At 40.8% G+C, this 22405-nt stretch overlaps 1 protein-coding gene across 5 annotated transcripts; it reads left to right on the forward strand.

Moving 5' to 3' along the window:
- Nucleotides 1–4116: 4116 nt before the first annotated feature.
- Nucleotides 4117–16051, forward strand: tsku (tsukushi small leucine rich proteoglycan homolog (Xenopus laevis)). 5 transcript variants are annotated; one of them, XR_005615578.1, is made up of 4 exons: nt 4117–4414; nt 10581–10892; nt 12915–15512; nt 15639–16051. XR_005615578.1 is itself a non-coding variant. In XM_031758472.2 (3 exons), exons 1-3 carry the CDS (start codon nt 4358–4360, stop codon nt 13653–13655), a joined length of 1110 nt encoding a protein of 369 aa, XP_031614332.2. In that variant the 5' UTR covers nt 4117–4357; the 3' UTR covers nt 13656–16051. The 5 variants fall into 5 exon arrangements, 3 of the variants coding, with proteins under 3 accessions (XP_031614332.2, XP_031614333.2, XP_031614334.2); XR_005615577.1 differs by having other exon boundaries at nt 12915–15212; nt 15326–16051; XM_031758472.2 differs by having other exon boundaries at nt 12915–16051.
- Nucleotides 16052–22405: the final 6354 nt, after the last annotated feature.

Here is a 22405-nt window from a genome sequence, read left to right on the forward strand (position 1 = left end):
GGCAGAAGCACCTGGTTGCCACCACATCCACACACGAAATATCAGGAAATATGGAGAGGATGGATGATACAAACAAACAAACAAACCAACGGTGGTGGTAGTAAAACATCATCACATGACTTTTCACGAACAGCCCGGAATGGGGAAAACCAAAACGAAACTGTGTGATATGATGGTTTCACACATTTATTAAAGACAGATTGAGTGCCAAATATCTATCTATCTATATATATATATATATATATATATATGAATTGTGCACACACACATAGAGCTGCAAAGTTGAGTCCACCTTTGTTGACCCATATCCCACATAAGCTGAAGAGCCTCTTAAACGTAACACCTTGACAACGCTGTCCTCCATCCAGGAATAGAGGGTAGAAATGATGACACAGCGCAACGTCCGCCCAATGAGCAGCGAGCACAGGTCTGCTTCTCAGTGCAGCTCTGTGGGACACAGTGAAGCATCTGCAAGACAATAAACCCACAACCAAGTAAAAATACATAAATACACACGTAAATAAATATCAGCACAGTCAGACGATACGTCTCGTCACATAAGATTCTCACAGTATCTCGTGTGCAGAAGAAAAACGGAAATGCAGTGTGGGCACGAAGGAAAAGGATGAATAAACATGCTCTTGGACTGATAAAATAGAATAATGAGGAGACAAGTAATGAAGACACCAGGGAGGAGAGTATTTTAAAAGGCCTTGGACTTTTTGCGTTGTCCAAGGCACTGAAACTCCCACTAACAAGCCAAACACTGCCTTGAATGCTGCTTATGCTGAAGCAGTTACTTTGAGTTATAGAGGCTCTGTTGTGTCATGCCAAAGTCTTCATTCAGCAAGGTAAAGGACGATTCTCTTTTTAAGTAGAGAGCCAAGTTATATTTAAATGAGGGGGTCAGTAAAATTGAAGCTGTTATTTTCTGTGATTTCAGTGAGAAAAAAAGAATAAATAAAATCATAATAAAAAAAAACTAATACTGTTTTGAAAAACTTAAGCGCATAGTGTTTTTAATGAGCTCTGGTGCCATCTAGTGGATACGTCTCTTCACTTCATATTTTCCCCACTTAAAGTCAAAAGACTTTCTGCTTAATATAACTTAATATAATTAATCCGCTCAGTAAGGAAAATGATTGTTCCCCAGTTAAACCCGTCTTAGAGGGAAAACCAGGGACATTTGAAACACGGGCTGGTTTTAACGCTTTTAACACTAAAAGACATTGCACTCCCTCTGCACATGCTCAGGCGCATCTGTAGTACAAATTTATTAAACCACCTATACAAAAAAATAAATAAAAAATCAGGAAACCACAAATATTTTAGTTCTTTATAATAATAATAATAATAATAATAATAATAATAATAATAATTATTATTATTATTATTACTTTAAATAATAATGTGGCTTATTCTTTTCCTTTTTTGTAAATCAGTGAATAATTAACTAAAATAATTTATGATTTCAGTCAAAGAGCTTGTGTATACTGGTGAATTAAATATTAACCAAACCTCACACTGGGTAGTGTTCTGATGAATTTATTAAGCACTTTAAAGCTGTCAGAATAACTTAACAGTAAATACATTTTGTCTCTCTTTTCTTTACTTTGTTTAAAAATGTGTAAAATGTAACTTTTCTCTCAGATTTATTTACACTGCTAAAATTGGGATGATTTGAACTTCAAACAGGTATAACTGGAATAAGCTAACAGAAGAAATGAGCACGATCTCTAACTTTTGGTAACGCCTTGTTACAATTGCTTCTGAGTCCAAGTACTTTTGTTAATATTTTTAGAAAAACCAAAGTGTTGGCCTTTGCAGCACGTTGCTCTGAATAAACCTAACTGGGTGTTTGTTCTTTTCAAACATCTGAGCAGCGATTATGGTTTTACCCTTCTGGTTTATTCCTCTGCAAACATTATTCAGGAGGTTTAATCTCCACCTGCTTAATCATTTACCTACCATATAATCTATTATTTGAATTTTGCCACGTGAATAAAGGTTTTGCGCTTGTTATCTTGAACAAAAAAAAAGAAAAAAAAATCCCAGTAGCATGAATGATATGTAATGTTTTTGACTTGTAGATACTGTAACATGCCCCTGAACACTGGGATTGTAACCAAGGAGGATTTTACAGCCTGCACTGCTTCCACAGTTGACACTGACATTGAAATAACAGAACGACCCAGCGATCACAAACTTGTTGTTAGGTGCACTCTGGCTGTTATGACTGTTGTACAATGGACAGATTATGAAACAATGCTCCCCGAGCACAAAAGGCACCCACTCATATTACCCAAACCACCTGGACTGGCAGTGGGAGCAAACCACACAGATGCGATTTCTATTTCCTTTGTGTCTCCAACAATATATTGTGCAGACACTTTGTGTGATTTTATATCACTTTGCATGTCCTTGTTTGAAATCTCTTTGTGGTGACTGTGTGGCTCGGTTTTGGCTATATTACACTTTTGCTTGTTTTTATTTCACATTCGTGTTTCATTTTGGTCTACTTGAACTGTTCTGTACATTTTTGGGGTCGTTTTGCAGATGTTTTTGTCTCAGTTTGGTACATTTTGCCTCTCTTCATTGTTGTTTTGTTTCATTTTCATTTCAAGCAGTATTCCAGGCCTCCCTCGACCAACTGGGCCTAGGAGCCTGTGCCCAGCAGGCCTCTAATCCTTTGGTGGCATTCTTTAATAATCAGTATGCCATGGGTGCAGAAAAACAAGAAGAAAAAGAGCTGGTTTACTTATCATTTCATTAGACTAGGGTTAGGGTCTTGTGCTAATTCTGATCTTTTGACAAACCTGAAGATCCTTTTGTTGCCAAAAAAGATGCAAGAGGTCTATGTGCGTGACAATGTTTACACAAAACACACAAAAAATATGACCAGCCTTCCTGCAGAACTTACTGTACTATGTGCCTTTTTGTTTGCGGGGAAAAAAACAATAGTCATACAGTTTTTCAATACTGGCCTCAGTTTGCGTGCACCCCTGGGAGCGCATGTGCATATGTGTGCGGATAACTGTATGGGTGTGTGCCGTGGTGCTGTAATGCTCTCATGAGGAAAACAATGGAGCTTAAGGGTGCAGATAGAAAGAGCAGGGGGGCCCTCGGCATTGTGTGCATACCAACAGATGTTCATTATCACACTTGACCTCTGTATTTTTGCTCCTGCATTATGGGGGAAGAGTTCCATGTCAGGATAACAGGGTGTAACACAAAATCACCACAGATTTGGCCTATGCAGGATGGTTGACTCGGTTATTTATTTAGTTGTAATGCTTGTATTTAGACGATCAGTCTTCCCCTGTCATATTGCAAGTAATCTATTATATCTATTTGATATGTTCAAATTAAACAGATAACCTTGAAGTTTCTGTAGGCATTGTTTTCTACTTTCTACGCCTCAAACTTATTTGCCTGCACACCAAAAAACGCTACATACAGCAGCAGGAAAGGTCTGGGTTTCCGTTCACATGGACTATTACTTTTTTTTTTATCAGTTTCATCAAGACGTGTGGCTGAGGCCAAATGAAACAAACCGCCGCCTTGTTGCGCAACCATGTTTTTAGCGTTTCTTTCCGTGCGTGTTTGTTTTTCTCCAATGCCGCTAGAGGGCGCACAGAAGCGACATCGGACAAGCGACGTTAAAAGGGCCCGTGAAAGCGGAAACTCGTACTAGCGATCCTTTCAAAATAAAAACGTGAGATTTTATTTTTTTTTATTATTGCTGTTAGAGCGAGCCTGAGTGAGACCTTTGAAACAGCTTCAGTGTGTAAATTCTCCCCATTTCTAATACGAAACGGATAAATACATTTATTAAGATGAATATGATATGTTGCTATATAAAGAGGTTAGCTAGCTCTTTATACAGCAGGTAGCTAAGGGCACATCTTAACCCGTACAGGAAACGTAGCCGAGACAACCTGGGTGACTATCCTCTATTAAAAAATTGCGAATAAAACTTCAAAGCCACCCTGAAAACCTGTGCTTCTGATATATTCGATAAAATTGAATAAATTCTTCTGTAAGCTCTATTTGAAACACTTTGTTTTGGAGGTAACAAACAGGAAGAGTGCTGTTTTTCTGGCTAGCTTTTTTTTTAGGGCGCTAAAGCGGAACGGAGGAGGACTTTATGGGATGGGAACAGACGAGTGTGTCCCGGTGTTTCCAGGTCCTGATAGTTTATTGCGGCGGAGCAGAGCACACAGTCAGAGGGGTTTTTGCAGAGCTCATGAAGACTAGCAGACAGACGAGCCAGCGGGACACGAGAACGCGGCGGGGGGCTGGAAAATGGGAGCAGTGAAGTGAAAAAAAAAAAGCAGCCGAAAAGCGGACTGCCTGGATGGAAGGCACCAAAGTAAGTTCCTGGAAACACAGACTAATGAGAAAAGTAACAAAGGTGCGTTTTCCCCTCTTCTTTTTCCCATCTCTCTCCTTCGTCTGCTTATTTTTTGTCTTCCAAGCTATTAAATACAGTCGGACAGAGAGCCTTGAGCAGAGGAGGGTGAGACATCTGGCCAGCTCAGATTTCACGTTTGCCTCTGTTTATGAAACCGCCCCTGGTGTCCCGACTGACCGACTGGGCTCTTGCGTGTCGTTAGCTCATGCTGTCTGGACACAGAGGGAGAAATAAACTTTATGCTGGTTGTCTGCTGTGAACGATGCGCGCTGAGGTGACACGCAGAGCTGCAGTGACAGCTGAGAGGGGCGGGGTTGGCAATAAAAGTCTGTAAACTGTTCTTGGAAATGAGCATGTGAGGGTTTTTTTTTTTAAAGTTATTTTTGTGTATTTAAGCAAAAGACCCTCCAACCCACCCCACCCCCAGCTCTGCCACGTACAGCTGCAGGAAATTTGATCTGCAGACAGAGGTGTCCGTGCAGTGCGTGGGTACCCGCCTCCCCTCTCGCAGGGCATGGCACGACGGTTTAAGTTGTGGCAATGCTGACTGAGCTGCGGCACTTTTTGCGAGCGTTTGGTCGGCTTTTTTACGATTAAAAAGAGGAAGGGAAACTCTGACACTGACACTGAAAACCATAAATGAGCGAGAGAGGAGGATATATAGATGAAAATAGAAGCAAATAAAAGCTCACATTTTCTTCACAATTACTGATGCAGTCCAGATCCCCTCCTTTGAGCTTGGCCGATATTTTGTTGGAGCCGATATTGATTCTTATGTCCCCTCTAACAATACTGTCATTGTTAAATCGGTGAGTATTCTTTATTTTTATTTTTTATTCTTATTTTTTTTTCTATATATAAACAAAAAAATGGTCAAACAGTATATTGAAGTTGCATTAGAAAGGTGGAAATGATTGGGTTAGTGTTGGGGAAATATTGGCCTATTTCACTGATATCAGCTTCAGGCCAAAACAAGATTAAATCTGGACAGTGTTCGAGGAATTTGGCCATTCTTGCTCAGGATGGGCAATTCAAGCAACAGTACTGTTGCAACAGTGCACAGTTGTAGCAGAGTTTTGGGTTTTTATGCTAGCTTTACCCGGCAGTAAAGTTTGCGCTAGATTGCCTCTTTTTTCGTATTAGTAATTTTTTTTCTCAGAATTTATTTGCTGTAATTTTGTTTGGCTTTGCCTGTTTTTCCTCTTTGTGTTTTCATATTCTTCTTTTGGTTGCGGCTCATCTGCCTACATCTCACCCTGTCTTTAGCATCCTCTTCTGGCACACCAATCCTCTGCATGTCCTCCTGCATGGTTGTCCTATTTGTATAGCAGAAACAAGGCGGTATCAAAGGTGTAGCCCGTAGGTTTGTGAAATTCCATACTGACGTTGTTGTTCTATTTGTTATTTTGTGATGAGTAAGGGCTGAATCTGAATTTGAAACCAGTCGATTTTTGGCTAGGGATCATATCCTGGATAACCCATCTCTCTGATGCTGTGAGAGGAAACGAGTGCATGAAACCAGAAAATTGTCAGTAAATTGTTTACAGAGGTCAGGGTTTAAGGTTCTTTTTCCAGACTCTAGACTTGTGTAAAACTGGAAGTCTGTTTTGTCGACCCCTGGTAGCTATTGAAGAAAACCAACCTTCACTTTTGCTTAATTTTTAAGGTACTTTCACTTGACCTTTCAGACCTGGACCCAGAGTATATCGTTCATATTGTCTGTGGTTGTATCGATAAAGTGTCTGGTAGGTAATATTAGTAATGTAGTTTTTTTTTTTAATTCATTTTTTTCTTTATTCATTTTTCTTTATTCATTATTGCCAGCTTCTGGCTGTATAGAGGTTTTACATCTTATCAGGCACAAGTAAATAGAGGTAATGTGATGCAGTGAATTCAGCTTTTTGTAGCACTTTTCTAATCACACTGACAACTAAACGCAGTAAAAGCAATACAAAAAGACCACGTGATGTGGAGACCTGTTGGGGGAAAAGGGGGAAGCAGCTTAAAGTACCTTTTCCAAATACTCAGGATGGTCTAGGACAGGATGCCACCTGGGGAGTACATGCAGAGGGGGAGTTATCTGGTGTTTTTTCTTTTATTTTCTTTTATATATTTGTGTTATCAAATATCAAACCGACCTTGTAAGGAGCTGGCAGGATAAGGACTATTTTAGTGTTTAACACCTGCTCAGTCATGAGTCAAGTGATGTAAACCTATGAAAACTGCAGAATGACACTACTTCTAAACTACCCAGAGTTAATCTTTCCTGGATTGAATGGGCTGATACTAACTGGCTGATGTCTCAGACAGCTAGTTTTGGCTGCAGTACTAGATTACTATTACTGCTGCATGGCTATGTAAGCAGCATTTTAATGCTGTACCTGCTGATGATTATTCTAGCAGCCTTGTAAACCTTTTGGTAATTTCTACTAATATATCTCTATAAAATGATCACATATTACAAATACCTGCGTAAAGAGTGTTACTTTTATTCAAGTCATCTAGATAAATATTTTTATTCTGAAGTACTGTCCTGCTAGCTTTTTAGAGTGCATTGGGATGAATGTGATTAGTTTCTTTGCCTCAGATTTTATTTATTCACCAGACCTGCTGGCGTTTCATTGGCACCTAATTGTTTTAAAACACTTAAGCAGTGCTGGTTTAATTCAAACTTCTCGTCTCCACCTCATTGTCATGCATTAATTTGGCTTAAAAGGATTAGTGCAGCATCCATCTTCTAATTACACACTTTTTAGTCTTCAAGTTGAAGATTAACTTGGGGCAGAGCAGTCTCAGTGACATAACGAATACATCAGAGCATTGGAGGATGCTAAACACATTGGGGGCTCGAAGAGATCTGACTCAGATGGAAATGAATAAATTTTAAATGGGAGGGCTAAATAGAGAGATAGTTAGATAAGTAACGCTTTAAAATGTGCCTGCAGTATATTTTTAATCTACAAATATGATACATTTAGATAAAGAGGACACAGTAGAAGAACTTACACAAGGATTTTGCTTTCAGGCAAATAACAGCAATGCTTTTAGATTGACTTTTGACACATTTATCTGATAAGTCTGATCACACTACAGCAAATTGAGCAAGACTGTGATAATATTTTGCAAAACTCTGCATGCAGCTTGCAGAGATAAGATTGATCCCATAAAAATAATCACTGTGCATGCGTTCATATATAACTAATGGCTGATAAATCCTCAGGGGCCAGCAGAGGTTAATGTGCAGCTTTCACGGCATGAAGAGGTGTGAGAAGACCTCTGAAAGCGAGAACATGTCAGAGGCTGATTTCACAGTCCTTTGCCAATTGCCCCCTTAGGGGGGCTTTTGTAGCCCGTGCTGCTGTTGGATAATTGCAGCAGTTAGAATGTGTCTGATCTGAAGGCGCTGCCTGCAGCAGTTTGCTGTTAGCTGAGATTTATTGGCAAGAAGTTGGGAAGCACACCTGGCGCAGAAAGTTCAGCACTAATGCAGAGGGAGCGAAAAGTGGAGGAAGGGAAGAACGGTTGATGAAAGTGGCTGGATAACCACACAGAAGTGACAAACTGCTGAAGAGCACTTGGCTTTACTGGCAGTTCCCCCTCCACATATAGTCTGCCTATAGCATACCTCTCTGTAGTTCCAGGTTGGGGTCAAGTAAAAGTTCTGTGTCCGTTTGCTTAGCTATTCGACTACAGAGAGCCGACATCTAGAGGTGTTCAATGTGCTCCTGTAAACTCTTAAAAAACCTGTGTAATTGAGCTTATTGGAAAAAAACTTCGAAAATCAAAAATACAGTGTGGAAAGCACAGACAGTGGCAGCAGTGGACGGCTTTCATTGCTTCTAACACTCAGTTTCACTTGAGGACTTTATGTGTTAACCTCACTCTTCTCTACGCCTGGCTGGTGAACCAGCAACAGCACAAGCACGAGTAGCCCACAGACCGGTTGTACCACATACTTTGGACACAGACAACAGACCAAGGTCATTCTAGTTAACTAAAACTGGATGTGAAAAACATTTTAGGTAACTAAAATAAATATAAAAGACCTTTTGAAAAAAATAAATAAAATAAACCGTGAACTACAAAAAATTGGAAGAAATATCCTTAAATTTGATCAAAACTTGTCTTATGGGACATTCATGGACTTGCTTTTTGAGACTCTAGATGTCTACAAGACTGAGAGTCAACTGCTTTCATTTTTTTGTAATACCTGTGCTGAAATCTTGCCTCTGACATATGTCCTTTATACAATCACAAATAATAAAAACTAATACCAAGTCTGAGCAGAGCCAGCTGTACCATTTCCCATTTACAAAAAAAAAAGAAAAAGAAAAAAAAAGAAGAATGTTCTGATTGGATTTTGTATCTCCAAAATATTTTCATCTAGTTTTTATGTGATGACAAAAGTGTAGTACAATTCATCACATTTTTTGTCCTTGTGCATTCGTTTTTATTTATTTGGTTTCTTGTGTTCATCTGGGGGAAACAAAAGATCATTGATAAAAACAATGATGAAAATTGTTGGATGATCAAATCCGTGGCTACTCGAGTCTGCATGTTGAACTTTGGGCAAAATTCTGAACCCCCAAGTTGCTCCTGATGCATCTATGTGGGTGTGTATGATTGGGTGAATGAGCCTTTTAGTTTACAAAAAAAAAAAAAAAAAGTTGCGTGGGTGAACTGTGAACTGTGCTGCTTGTAAAGAACTCAGCGTTCCAACATGCCCCTTCATGTCTGGTCAAAACGTGCACCTCCGGGGACGTGCACGGTCCGCACTTGGAACGCACAGTCACGGCTTTCTATCTCTTTTACAGATTAACCAATAGCAGTGTGTACAGGAGTCAAAACAGCAAAACACTGCACAGAGGTGAGCGGCTTTGGCTGATCAGACTTTGAGCCCGCTGTAATCGGCCTGCATATGTTAAATAGCAAGTAATGTGTAACTACGCTCCTCACGCTCTTACGTAATGCAAGGGGAATAAATTTCAACTCTTTCTAGGTGTTACTGAAAATGCATTTTGCATTTATTGGAAAGCCTTTAAATGAAATGCATTCATACTGAATTTTGTGGTCTTGGTGACGTCCAATAAAAATGTGGAACTTCTAAGAGTTATTTTTAAATTTGTACCAGTGTGACAGTTATTCTAGTTTACTTATTTAAAAACAGGAGGGCAAGGGTGTCATTTTCTCTGATAGCTATACTGGTGCAAAGTTGCAGGTTTTATCTTTTAACACATACTCTTCTGTGTAATGCATGCAACAACTTCACCATGACTTTTCACTTCTAACTATTACACAACTCTTAACCTCTGTCCATTTTCTTTGTGTGTGTGTGTGTGTGTGTGTGTGTGTGTGTGTGTATACTTGTTGCCTTAGTTGAACTGCGTGACTAGACACTGTTAAGCTTTCATTCACTCCGATACACGTAGAGGGAGCACAGAGGGAGCTGAATATAGGTATGACTGGCTATTCTCTGGTTTGGTCTTGGTTTAGTTTTGCAGTATTTTTATTGGATGATTATATATTTATGCTGCAATTTATTCTCTTTTTAAAGCTTTCTAAAATTGTGGAGAAATTTTTAAATTTCAGTCATTTCATTTATAAAGTTTCTTTCCCTATTTGCTGTGCTTTACAGTGCAGTCACATGGAAGTAGCATTTCAGAATGAGAAATTGTTTCTGACTGTGTCTTCTTAATACACCGAGGCTCAGAGGATGTGGGTGCATCTCTCTTATTTTTTTTTTCTCCCTAATTTCAAAATGGATCAAAGATTTACGATACACTCAGTTTTATAACTATGCGTATGCATTCTAGTTAGTTGACTAAGAAAGTGCAAATGAACTCATTGATCAAAGAAATTAGGTCACACCCATTGGGAAGCCAAAAGAGAGAGGGAGAGAGACAGAGAAGGGGGAAATTGGGGCTACTCAAGTTGCACAAATAAAAGCGTGAAGTCTTTTTCTCAGAGCTTAACAAAAGCATTCACAGCTCCTCAAATTTCTTAAATCCAGATACTGTGTTCAGTATGTTTAAACAAGGTTTGATGGTGAGTGAGAGGTCCAGTTTCCCCAGTTGGCAACTGTGCCCAGAAACAGTTTTTAACCTGGCAGACAGGAGTGTTGTTAAGAGGGCTTTTAATGTAAATAGTGAATTTGTTCTCTCTCCAGAGAATAATGGCCCTCTTGCTGTGGCTCGGTCTCTCGCTGCTGGCGGCCGCCCAGTCCAGCACCGTTAAGAACTGCCATCCAGGTTGCCACTGCGAAGTGGAAAGCTTTGGTCTCTTCGACAGCTTCAGCTTGACCAAAGTGGACTGCCGAGGGCTGGGACCCAGCACCTCCATGCCCATACCAATCCCGCTGGACACTGCTCACTTGGACCTGTCCTCCAATGAAATGGGCCCACTCAGTGACACCATGTTGGCTGGTCCAGGCTACACCACCCTCATCAGTTTGGACCTCAGCAGCAACCACATTACAAAGGTAGGTAGTTCAAAGAATTCCTATATACATCCTTAACCCACTGAAGCCTAAACTTTCACTGGGAGTTTATCAGGCATTTGGGTTCTTTTTACTGTTTTTTTTGATTGTTTAGATTCGGCATTTGCTATGTTGTTTTCTGTGTTATTTGCCCAGATGTGGATGTGGCATCTTGCCTGGAATTACCGTAATCACCCTTATATAACTGAAAAGTAGAGAGTTGCTGCTTTCAGGAGCTATTGGAATTTTTGTTATTGCGCCAGTGGTTCAAGAGTTACAGTAGTTTGACCTAAAACTGTTGAGCATACCAGCGCTCCCAGTGGGAGGATTAAAGTAACTGTGTAGTAATTTAGATCATCAAACAAATTTTAATATTAGTAAAATATAACCCGGGTAAATACAAAATGAAATTTTTAAATGATAGTTTCTTAAGGAAAAACAGCTATCCAGACCTACCTGGCTTTGTGTGAAAACGTATTTGTCGCCTGTTAAAATGATTTATCTAAGATTAACCACATTTTTAGAAAGCTGATTTTAATTTCACTAGCTACACCCACACCTGATAACTGCCAGTCCTCTTAAATAGAAGCTGTCTGACAAAGGCAAGTAGGCTAAAAGATCTCAGAAAGCAGCACATTATCATCACCATCTAAAGAAACAAATTTACTGACATCTATCAGTCTGAAAGGGGTTACGAAGAGTCAGAGTTCATGATTCAACAATAAGAAAGAGTCTGGGCAAAAGAGCATCCATGGGAGAGTTCCAAGGAGAAAGCCACTGGTGACCAAAACAAAGACACAAAGGTTTGTCTCAGATTTGACAAAAACATGTTGATGATCCCCAGGACTTGGAAAAATATTCTGTGGACTGACGAAAGAGAAGCTGAACTTTCTGGAAAGTCTTGTTACATCTGCACAAACCTAACTCATCATTTCATAAAAAGTACATCATATTAACAGTTACACATGGTGTTGGTAGTGTTATGGTCTGAGGCTGCTTTGCTGCTTCAGGACCTGGACGACTTGCCATAATCAGTTACAGCAAGCATGAATCCTCTTTACCAGAAAGTCCTGAAGGAGAATATCTGGCCATCAGTTCAAGCACACTTGTGTTATGCAGCAGCGCAATGATCTGAAACACACCATCAAGTCTGCCTCTGAATGGCTAAAAAAAACAAAATAAAGGTTTTGGCCTAGTCAAAGTCTGGACCTAAATCTCTACGTCAAGTTGTAGAAACACATCTCCAGAAGGGGTGTTTGTTTATTCTGTATGGGCGTGCTACTTTTTTAAATATACATTTCTTGTTCTTGTGTAATAAAAACACAAAAGTTCTCATCGTCAAGCAGTTCGAGACTATTTCAAACATAGGTATGAATAGCAGATTCCATTTGTGCTCATAAATCCTACACTCCTTGCCTTTAATGTAATCTGCTCACCACTTAATGAATTTTTACTTTGCTATTACTACACTTTTCTCTAGCATATTATTTTTTGTGCCTTTCTTCTTGAACAAAGATGTATAACTTGGGCTGAATCTGCAGTATTTTGTATATTCTACCAGCTTATTCTCACTTAGATTCAAACATACGCAGCTCAGACTTGCTCCCTACTGCCAGTTTACTGCTAGTTTGGAGTGTTATCTTTGTAAAGGGTCGGGTTAGCTGGCTACTCAAATACTCTAATGGACAAATCATTCAGTTATATATCAAGCTTTTACAAGGACACAAAATTGATGGAGTCTGATACACAGAGGGGAGTGTTGAGAGAGATAGACGAAGCCAGTAAAAACCTTTTTCACAGTTCACTGGACCACTAATGGAGCACAATGGACATGCAGCTATGTAGCTAACGCCTCTTCTAGCATCAGTGATAACAGCTCAAGTATTTGACCTTTCTGGTCCCATTATGGTGCAAGGTCCACCAGGCTCACAAAATAAATGAAAATATTTACTTGCCGCTTACTGCTCAGTGTTTATTCTGTCTTTTTAATCTTTGTTAACTTGTTTCCTTCCTTCATACTTCCAGATAAGCCCCAGCGCACTGTCCAAGCTGCGTTATCTGGAGTCTTTGGATCTGAGCCACAACAGCTTGGAGAGCCTCTCACCGAGCTGTTTCTCTGGGCTCCCCCTGGTTGAAGTTGACCTCAGCCACAACAGCTTCCGGGAGTTCGACATGGACGTGTTTGCTTCCAAGGTTCACGGTGAACGTGTCAGTGTGGATCTGTCTCATAACAAGCTCGTTTCAGTCTCTACTGCTTTGCACGGCCGAGTTTTACACATCCAGAGCTTAACTCTGTCGTCAAACCAGCTGTCAAGCGTGCCGAGCCTGGCAGGACTTCTGCTGAGGTATCTCAATCTGGATGGAAACCCCATCGGACAAATCACAGAGGGAGCCTTTGCTCAGCTGAAAGATCTGGTTTACTTATCCCTGAGTGGCCTCCCCGAACTCGAGCAAATCCAGCCAAGGAGCTTCAAAGGTCTCCAGAGCCTGCAAGTTCTGGATCTCTCAAACAACCCGAAGCTGAAGAGCCTGAGCCCCACAATGTTTAGTGGGCTAGACTCTCTGCAGGAGCTGAATTTGACCGGTTCTGGCGTAGCATCGTTGCCAACTAACATGCTGACATATCTGCCCAGCATTAAGAGTATCACACTGGGACAAAACAACCACTGTTGGAGGACCCAGAAACAGGGACAGTTCCACCGGCAGATGGGGCAGGTCCAGCATAACGAGGTGCTGACCTGTAACATAGACGGCATTGTGCTGTGAGACCATGCCTGAGGGAATGGACCGCTCCTTGGAGCCTTGATACCAGAGCTGTGCCTTTATTTTTTATTTGTGTGTGTGTGTGTGTGTGTGTGTGTGTGTGTGTGTGTGTGTTGCTCTCATTAGTTCAAAGTGATATTGTTGAGTATCTTTTAAAGATCTGAGGTAGCCTTCATGAAATATCATACATGCTGTATCTTTTTAAAATGCAGTCTCTTTTTTTGTAGCACATTTTCTTTAACATGCAGTGTTGTCTAAACTGGTAGAGAACCTGTCATGAAGTCACAACTTAAGCAATGTTTATACATTACTTAAAGTACTGGATTCATGTACACTCAAGGGATTTTACACCACACCACTGCATTTCTTTGTAAATTCACTGGTGTAGTTTGAGTGGAATGCAAATGTCCACTCATATATTGCTTCTCATTAGCTTTTAATGGATGTCCTAACTTATTAATGACCAGATGAACAAAAAAGGACCAAAAAAGCCAAGAGATATAAGCACCATACTTTGCTGAAGTGACATAACTGCAGGTATGAAAAAAGACAGTCCATAATGAATGTGCCATCTGCACTGATTGTGGCAGTAGTACACCTCTTCATGGACAGGAACACTGTGGGAAGGCAGCCCACTCTTCAGTCAGTGCAGCCCAGAGTTGCTGCTGAATCTGTGTAGGGGAACTCCACAGGTTTTCTGTGGTTGAGCTCATTGCTCGTTGGCATCTTGTCTGGCCGTCCGCCCTACCTCCGACATTCTGATGGCACGATCATGGTCAGGTTGGCCCAGATGGGACTTTTTTCCAAACCTATAATGGCTTTTTTTATAGGGGTTGGGTGTGTTTAATAGAGGTGTGGTCATCTGGGGTACTTTGTGACACTCTTAGCTAAAATGAAATGTTGGGAATTATCATAAAAGAAACCCCACATGCATTTGTACAGCTAGTTTCCTTAATAGAGAAAAACTCTTCCTACATTGGGCCAAAGTAGAGCGGTGTGTTATTAAATCCCTTGAGTGTACTTCAAAGTGGACCACATTATGAGTTAATTGCACTTATTAGGTTTGCGGTATTGTTTTATAATAATGCACTTAAAATATCATTCCTTCAAAGCGTTGCTGAGAACGACAGCACTGAGGGACTTTTGTTGACCGGTGACCACTAAGATTTTTCATGTGACATTGAATGTGACGCTTGACAGAAAAGGATGGGGGAGGGTTTTCTTTAGAAGACTGATACCACTCTTATGTTTGTAGAATGAAGTTTATCTTTGCTCAAAGACTGGAAGCAGAGAAAGCAGCCTAGCTCTGTTGGAAGAACCAGCTTTCCACCAACGAGCCACCGGTGCCTGATCCGAAAACTGGTTCCACGCACTCCCACCGAAATGAGACTGATGCCAAACAAAATTGCTCTTCTTACCGCTATTGATGCCATCAGATGTTACAAATTCTTAGATGATTCAAAGATTATCTCAATATCCCACAGATTATTACACAACTATTCCTGTTGAATCGTCAGCCAGTGATTAAGAATCACAAGCACCGTCATTGCAGTACTTGAAGTAAGCTTTATTTAACATGTCGTTGCCTGCTTTGCTTATTCCATGGAAACACAGTCCACCTACAACAGATACAACCCATTCATTTGCTGGATTTTCTCACTTTTTTTGTACAGAACCAGGCTGCCTTCGTATAACCCTCTATTCAGTCTTAATGTTAAGCTACACCAACAGTGGCTGCTGGTTAAACCAAGTATTTCACACAAAAACAACTCCCCAAAAAACATTGAACTCTAGAATCCAGGGAGCAGATTCCTTTATGTGCGTGGGAAACAAAGTCAAGTCTTGTTACACATGCTGAGGGTACAATTCTTTTCCTTGTTACACTCACAAAATGACCATTTCATTACTTGATTTTTTTTGTTTGCTTGTTGGTTTTTTGTTGGTTTTTTGTGCCCATTGAGCCTGAACTGTTCCTCTTCTTCACAGCCACACTACAAAACGGGACTTAAGCGTCCTCGACCGTGCAGACCTGGAGTCGCTGTTACTCCCGGTCACGTTGTCCTCCAGCTGAGCAGGATGGGTTTCATAGCAGATTGGCTCGTATCCAGTATTATTATCACTTGTTATCACATACTTGGTGATGAAACAGTGCCGGTATGTGTTAATGTTTCAACATCGAGCAGCGCTGTGCTTACCTTGGCATTCCTGTGGCATTCAGTGCAGCCTCAAGACTGCACATTAGGGTTTTATTAATGTCTGCAATCTGTAAAGGCGCAATATTTGAAAGCAAATCCAGTCTTTTCAGTTTAAGTGGAGGAAAGATTAGCAGAGACTTTATATTTGTATGTATGTAACTATGCTGTACATAACTTTATATAAAATTTGACTATTCTTGCATCCTTTGACTGCTTTTATTCTTTGTGACGTAAGAATGGGAACAATTACTCTGTGTGCCGGCCGAGGAAATGAAACACATTCAAAACCGAACCGAATGCAGGGAAAGATTGAAGTCAGTGTCTGCGCCGCATTTAACATTTTGCTCAGAAATCCAGTTTTTCATAGAAAGTGTGTGCAATATGTGCCTGACTCACAGCAAAGGGTGTGTCTCTGCAGGACATGAGGAAAAGCTTAGATCTCTGCGGTTTGTGTCGCTTTCACAACTCAGAAACTTTATTTACACGCATGCACAGACACATACGGGCATGCTTGTGCTCCTGAATAGCTTTTTAAAAAAAAAAATTGGGCACAAGCACAAAGGTTTGGCAAGCTTATATGCCACAGCGCGTTGGTAACCTGCCAAGGAGGTGACAGCGGAGGAGCCGAGCTGAGAAAGGAGAAAAGAGGGAAAGAGAAGTGGGTATCGGACACGGCAGCTTGCAGATTTCCTGTGTGTCTGTGTGTGTGTTTGGCAACAAGTGGTATCCAAGATGGAAAAACTTTACACTGTGCGCTGTGTTCTGTGACACTTTGTTTAAACTACAAGAAAAAAAAAAAAAGGGGGAAAAAAAGTGACTAATTAACGGATTTTCAGAGATTGCATCAGAGGCCGACCACATGTGTTACATCTTGAAAAACGAGCTGGAGAATACAGAGGGTTTATGGGTAAGTTTGCTTAAGTCATGCAGTTGTAACTTGTGAGTGGGACCCTCAGTGGATTGATCCCACAGCACAAAACACTTACAGATGTTTTTTTCCTCTTTTTTCCCCCCTGTCTTGTGTGATGCAGTGTTGTTTATACCTAAGGAACCAATTCAAAAAAAGAAAAAAGAAAAGCAATCCCAGCTGTATTCAGTAGTGGCACAATAGCTTAAACCCTTTCAAAAAATCTCCCTTTGGTCCCATAATCATAACACTTATTTTAAGCATATAATCCAGTGTCCAGAGATGTTTGTGTGAAGTGTAATAACATGTTTAAGAGTGAAACTCTGAATAAGACCTTGAGCAGAAAGTTATGCTGGATGGAGACCATGTGTCCGTTCACACATTCCACTGGACTCCTAACAATGTTCCTCTGTGTCTTCAGGGGCATGCACAGATGTGTTGAAAAGCAGCAGAAATGAGCTGTCATGACATCTGTAAGATGCATCACAGACTACTACATCCTTGTCTCAGAAGGAAATGCACAGTGGAACATATGCTACTTATTAATGCAAATAATCAGCCAGTGACATGACAGGGACTCAGCGCATGAAGTTCACTAAGTTCACACAGCATTATCAAAACTGGACAGTAAAGGAATAGAAAAATGTTGCCCGGCCTAATGAGTCTGCAAATTCTGTTGCGAATTTCAGATGGTAGAGTCAGAATTTGGAGTAAATAGCATGAAAGCCTGCCTTGTATTAGCAGTTCAGACTGCTAGTGGTGGTTTTTGGACCCTTTGGTACCAACTGAGCAATGTGTAAAAGCCACAGCCAGACAGTTTCGATGTCGACCATGTCCATCCCTTTATGAGCACAGTGTACCCATTGTCTGATGGTTGCTTCCAACTGGGAAACACGCCATGTCACAAAGTTCACATCATATCAAACATGACAGTGACATCACAAGTCAAATGTCCTTCACAGTCACCAGATCTCAGTCCAATAGAGCACCTTTAGGATGTGGCATAGGGTAAATTCACATCATGGATGTGCAGCTCAGAAATCTACAGCAACTGTGTGATGCTGTCGTGTCAGTATGGACCAAAATAGAGGTTTCCAGCACCATGTTGAGTCTATGCCACAAAGAAATCAAGACGCTCTCAAAGCAAAAGATTCTCACAGATCTAAAGGTAACCAAGATCTTTCAGTCTGACGGTGAAAAAACTAAACTGGAGCTTGGTGACATTTATGGGTACAAAGAAAGTTAAGTTCCCATGAAGGTAAAAACAAACAAAAACAAAAGGAAACAAAAAACCCCCACAGACCTATCTAAACATGTTTTATCTCATCTCATCTAATCTGTAGTCTGAAGTCACGTCATCAAGAAAAACAACCCTCCCCTTAGCTGTTATATATCTCACATTTCTGCCTCTCAGATTCGACACAGCGACTTCTACCACTTTTTTTCTCTTTATTCTGCATTGTAAAGCCCATAAGTGGTAAAACAATGGCTTTAAGCGGGATAATTAATATTTATTTGACTTTAGGCATAGTGGCGCGGGACACGTGAGTGAAGAATTCAAAAGGAAATGACTTGCTTCCCTGCAGTGGTCTGGCTGTGAGATGTAATTACTTCAAAGCAGAGGGAAGCTTTGAACTGTGAATAATTAATTCAGGCAAGCAGAACCAGGGTGTCTTTATTAAGTACTCTGTTCTTGCTTGAACAACTATCAAACAAATGTAATTTGACCTTCCCGGAGAAATCCTCCAGAGAATCAAGCCATCCAAGCAACTAATCCACTTTTGCTTCGTCAATGAGCCCATATTGCTCTGAACGCTGCGAGGTTTTAACTCTTTATTCTTTTTTTTTTTTCAGTTTTCAAGTTTTCATGTCACAACAGTGACATTTGGATGCTTTGAAATGCCCTCAGGCTTGTTGTGCTGCTGTAACAATAGGCACCAAGGTACTGTGTCAGCGAACTGCAGAGGTTTTGTTTTCCAGGCAAACAAAAGATCCACTCAACTTGTCACAGACCACAAAAAGCTGCTTGTTTTTTGTTCTGAGAGCCACTAAAGCTGTTGAAGTTTGTACTGCTCCACGGCATTATTGTGCACAAATGACACAACAAAAATCACGTTTAAACATGGATTGCCATGTAAAAAGGGGTGATGCTTCAAACAGCAGTCTGCAGCCTACATGTTGATTAGAAGCTCTTTACGCATGAGCTAAAGCTTCCTCTTAATCACTCCTCCGTGAAGCAAAGAGGCAGCTGTGATTTGCTGCTGTCTTCAGATCTTCAGATGCTCTTATGTATTTTTGCTTGTGCTGAACAGATGACGGAAAAGTCGCAGTGAATGTCCACGTGAGTGCCGCTCACGCTGTTAAAAATACCTTCTTTATTTTCACACTCATCAGACTCAGCGGGACTCGTCCACATGTCAGCAGGGCTGATTTTCAAGTGACCGAATGAGCTCATTTGTGACCCCAGCCGCATATTTATATGCACCGCTGATGATTATTCATGATGATGGTTCCTCCTATAAATTTACAGCCACTGGACTATTGGTGCAGAAACTGTAATTGCTGTGGGGTCACATGTCGATGGATGACTTGGGGTTCAGCCTCTTGCCTTGAAACACAGTCAGGGATTGAAGCGTCAACCTTCTGACCGATAGACGCCCCACTCTACGTCCAGAGCCACAGCTGCACTTTTTCTTTCGCTTTCAGTATACAAATCATTAAAAACCATGATTGGAATACTTACCGAACATTTTAGATTATTCCTGTCTGAAACAAAAGTAGTTTTAAAAAAAACACATGATTATACTTAACTGGTAAATGGCTACTTATATAGATTACAAGTACTGGTCTACGGCTTTCTACTCAATTTGAGCACTCAAAAGGCTTTCTACTACAATCACCCAGTCACACACACATATTTATACAGCACTCTTATCTATGACTAAGCGCTTTTATCTAGCATTCACACGCACTAACTCCAGTGGAAGCATTGGGGGCAATTCAGGGTTTAGTATCTGACCCAAAGATACTTCAGCACAGGAGTCGGAGATTGATCGTCCAAACTTCCAACTGGTAAACGATCGTAACTACTATATTTACTCATTTATTACAGTAGATAAAGTATTTATCTTATCTTATAAATGACCCCAATAGATAATAATAGATTGGTCACTTGAGGTTTCAGTTGTGAATGAAGGTTGGCCTTTATTTTGTAAAGAGTTTCAGGTTATGTTTTGTCCACAGTGTAGGAGGGTTTATGAGAGAAGATGGCGACTCTCCACGTTAAGGAAGAAATCCTGGATTGTATTACTCTCTCTGACAACTGAGTGCAATGATTACAAAGAGGCCCACATGCCAAATTAGAGCTGGAAACAAAAACAGCCTGCAGACTACGAATAATGATTCTTTGTAACTGCAATGATTTCACTTTTAAACTCTTTTGTTTTACAGTGAATGTTAATTTGGATTCATTTATTATTGTAAATTTCACGTGGTAGCCTGATGGGAGGACAGTGCAGTGTTTCCCACAGCTCCTACATTAGAAGTTGTACACTTTTAATTGCACAGCTTGAGATGAGGTTGTAAATAATTTCCAGAAAACAAATATTTGAAGTAGCCTTTTAACATAATGTAATCCCTGAAGACTGCCAGCTATACCGCCACACCAGAGAGTTCAGTTTACTGAATTTATGTCACTGCCTCAGCTCACATCCGGTCTGACTTATCAAGCCTCGATGGTCAGCGTGGAGCAGCGTTGGATTTTCTCTACATTCCAGCATCCAGAGGGTGGAAACTCGCAGACGGTGTGTTTTCAGTGCGCGCTGCTGAGCTTTGCAAACATCACGATTTCAGATTGTTTCTTTTCTATTTGTGGAAAAAGGAAGAAAAAGAACAGCAAGCAAACATGACAAGGTGGCCAGCAGCACACAGAAGGCTGCAGAAAATAAACACTGTGATACCGAACCAGGCAGTTCAGATGGAAATAAGCCGAATACACACACACACACACACACACACACACACACACACACACACACACACACACACACACACACACACACACACACACACACACACACACACACACACAGAAGGGTTATATTTGCCATCAGCTAAAAGGGCCACATTTATCAGCCTGATTAAAACAGGCTCAACACAAACTGCTGTGTCACGAGAAAGTTGCCTCTATATCTGACATATGATGAAGACTACACATCTTTTTGACAAAATGAACATTTTCATTTGCCTCATGGAGTGAATGTGCACAAGCTGTCTTCAGTCCATTGTAGAGGTAGCAGGACTCTTGCATCACCTCTCTCATTATGGTGGTCTGGACGGAGTTTCCCACAGGAAAATGGATACATCCTGAGACGGCTGCCCTACTTCTCTCTCTCCTCCATCTGGTTTCCATCAGAAACTGCTGGGGCTGCGAAGGTTTCTCCCAGAGGACACCACCTCTCTGATTTTTTTTTTTTTTTGGTTGTTCTCTTTCAACTGTCTCTGTCCATTACCTTCAAGTTCTGATCAAAACCAAATTTCTGCTACACTGACAAACTGAAGCAAAAAAAAAGAAAAAGAAAAGAAAAGTTGTTTTAAATAAGAGGGCACTTCAAAATTAAAGATGGGTATGGATATTATGGTCAATTTGAAGGCTTTTGGGAGTTCAGTGCAGTGCACACGCACACTGATGGCTAAACCACACCCACTTGAGTTTTGGCTGCGAGATGAGCAGTGGGGCCACAGGGTTAAACCTCCTGCTCTTCATCCAGCAGTATTTTCCACCCTGACCACTGGAAAGACATTAAAATTCAAGGCTATGATCTCCTCGTTTGAGTCAGGTTCAAATCCTCACTTCTGCATTTTGGATGAGTTGGTTCATGTTAATGATTTTTGACTGCAGCAGGATCGGGAGAGGTGCCCAGCAGTGAGATAAAAAGGAGACTTACATGACCTCTAAATCCACACGGGCTAAAGGGGACTTGATTTTTTTTGTTTGTTTGTTTTTTTAATGCTCGTCAGTTGCACTGCTTCCTATAAGTCAACAGGCAAAGTTGCTCAGATTCACTGTGAGTAAGAGTGAGTCAGTAAACATCCAGAGACAAGAGGCTCTCTTGTTCAATTTCCCCCTGAGGAGTGAAAATGTATCCAAGAAAGTGAGCGGCTGTAAGTGCTTCATTTATCTATGCTGAGCAGGACTGGCTGTACTTTTTTTCAGTCCCTCTCTGAACATGATCTTTAGCATAAGGCTGGTGGAAAGGGAAGGTTTTCAAACCACTTCAAGTGCAGGCCTGGAGTCAGCTCTAACAGTGGTTACTGAGCCTCCCTCAGCCTGCCTGTTTGCTTAACGAGCTCTCTTGTTTAAACAATTTCTTTGCACTGATACTATCCAAAAATGATTACTTCTATTAGTAACACAGAAAAGCTACATATGAAATGTAAGTGGTTACATCTTTTTGGACACATGGAGATAACTTGATAAGGTTATTTTGATCATGCTTCTTTCAGCAGCATCCTCTGCATCTCTGTAAGCTGGAGCTTAGGTGCTCATAGCTGAACATTAGAACACGCACACAGGATTTGTTAACCGGTGACGCAGCACACACCATCGCAATACTTTGGAAATGAGCAAATGAGCTGACTGCTTCACTGCA

Source organism: Oreochromis aureus, linkage group 14 (genome assembly GCF_013358895.1).
Source record: "Oreochromis aureus strain Israel breed Guangdong linkage group 14, ZZ_aureus, whole genome shotgun sequence".
Classification (NCBI taxonomy): Eukaryota; Metazoa; Chordata; class Actinopteri; order Cichliformes; family Cichlidae; genus Oreochromis; species Oreochromis aureus.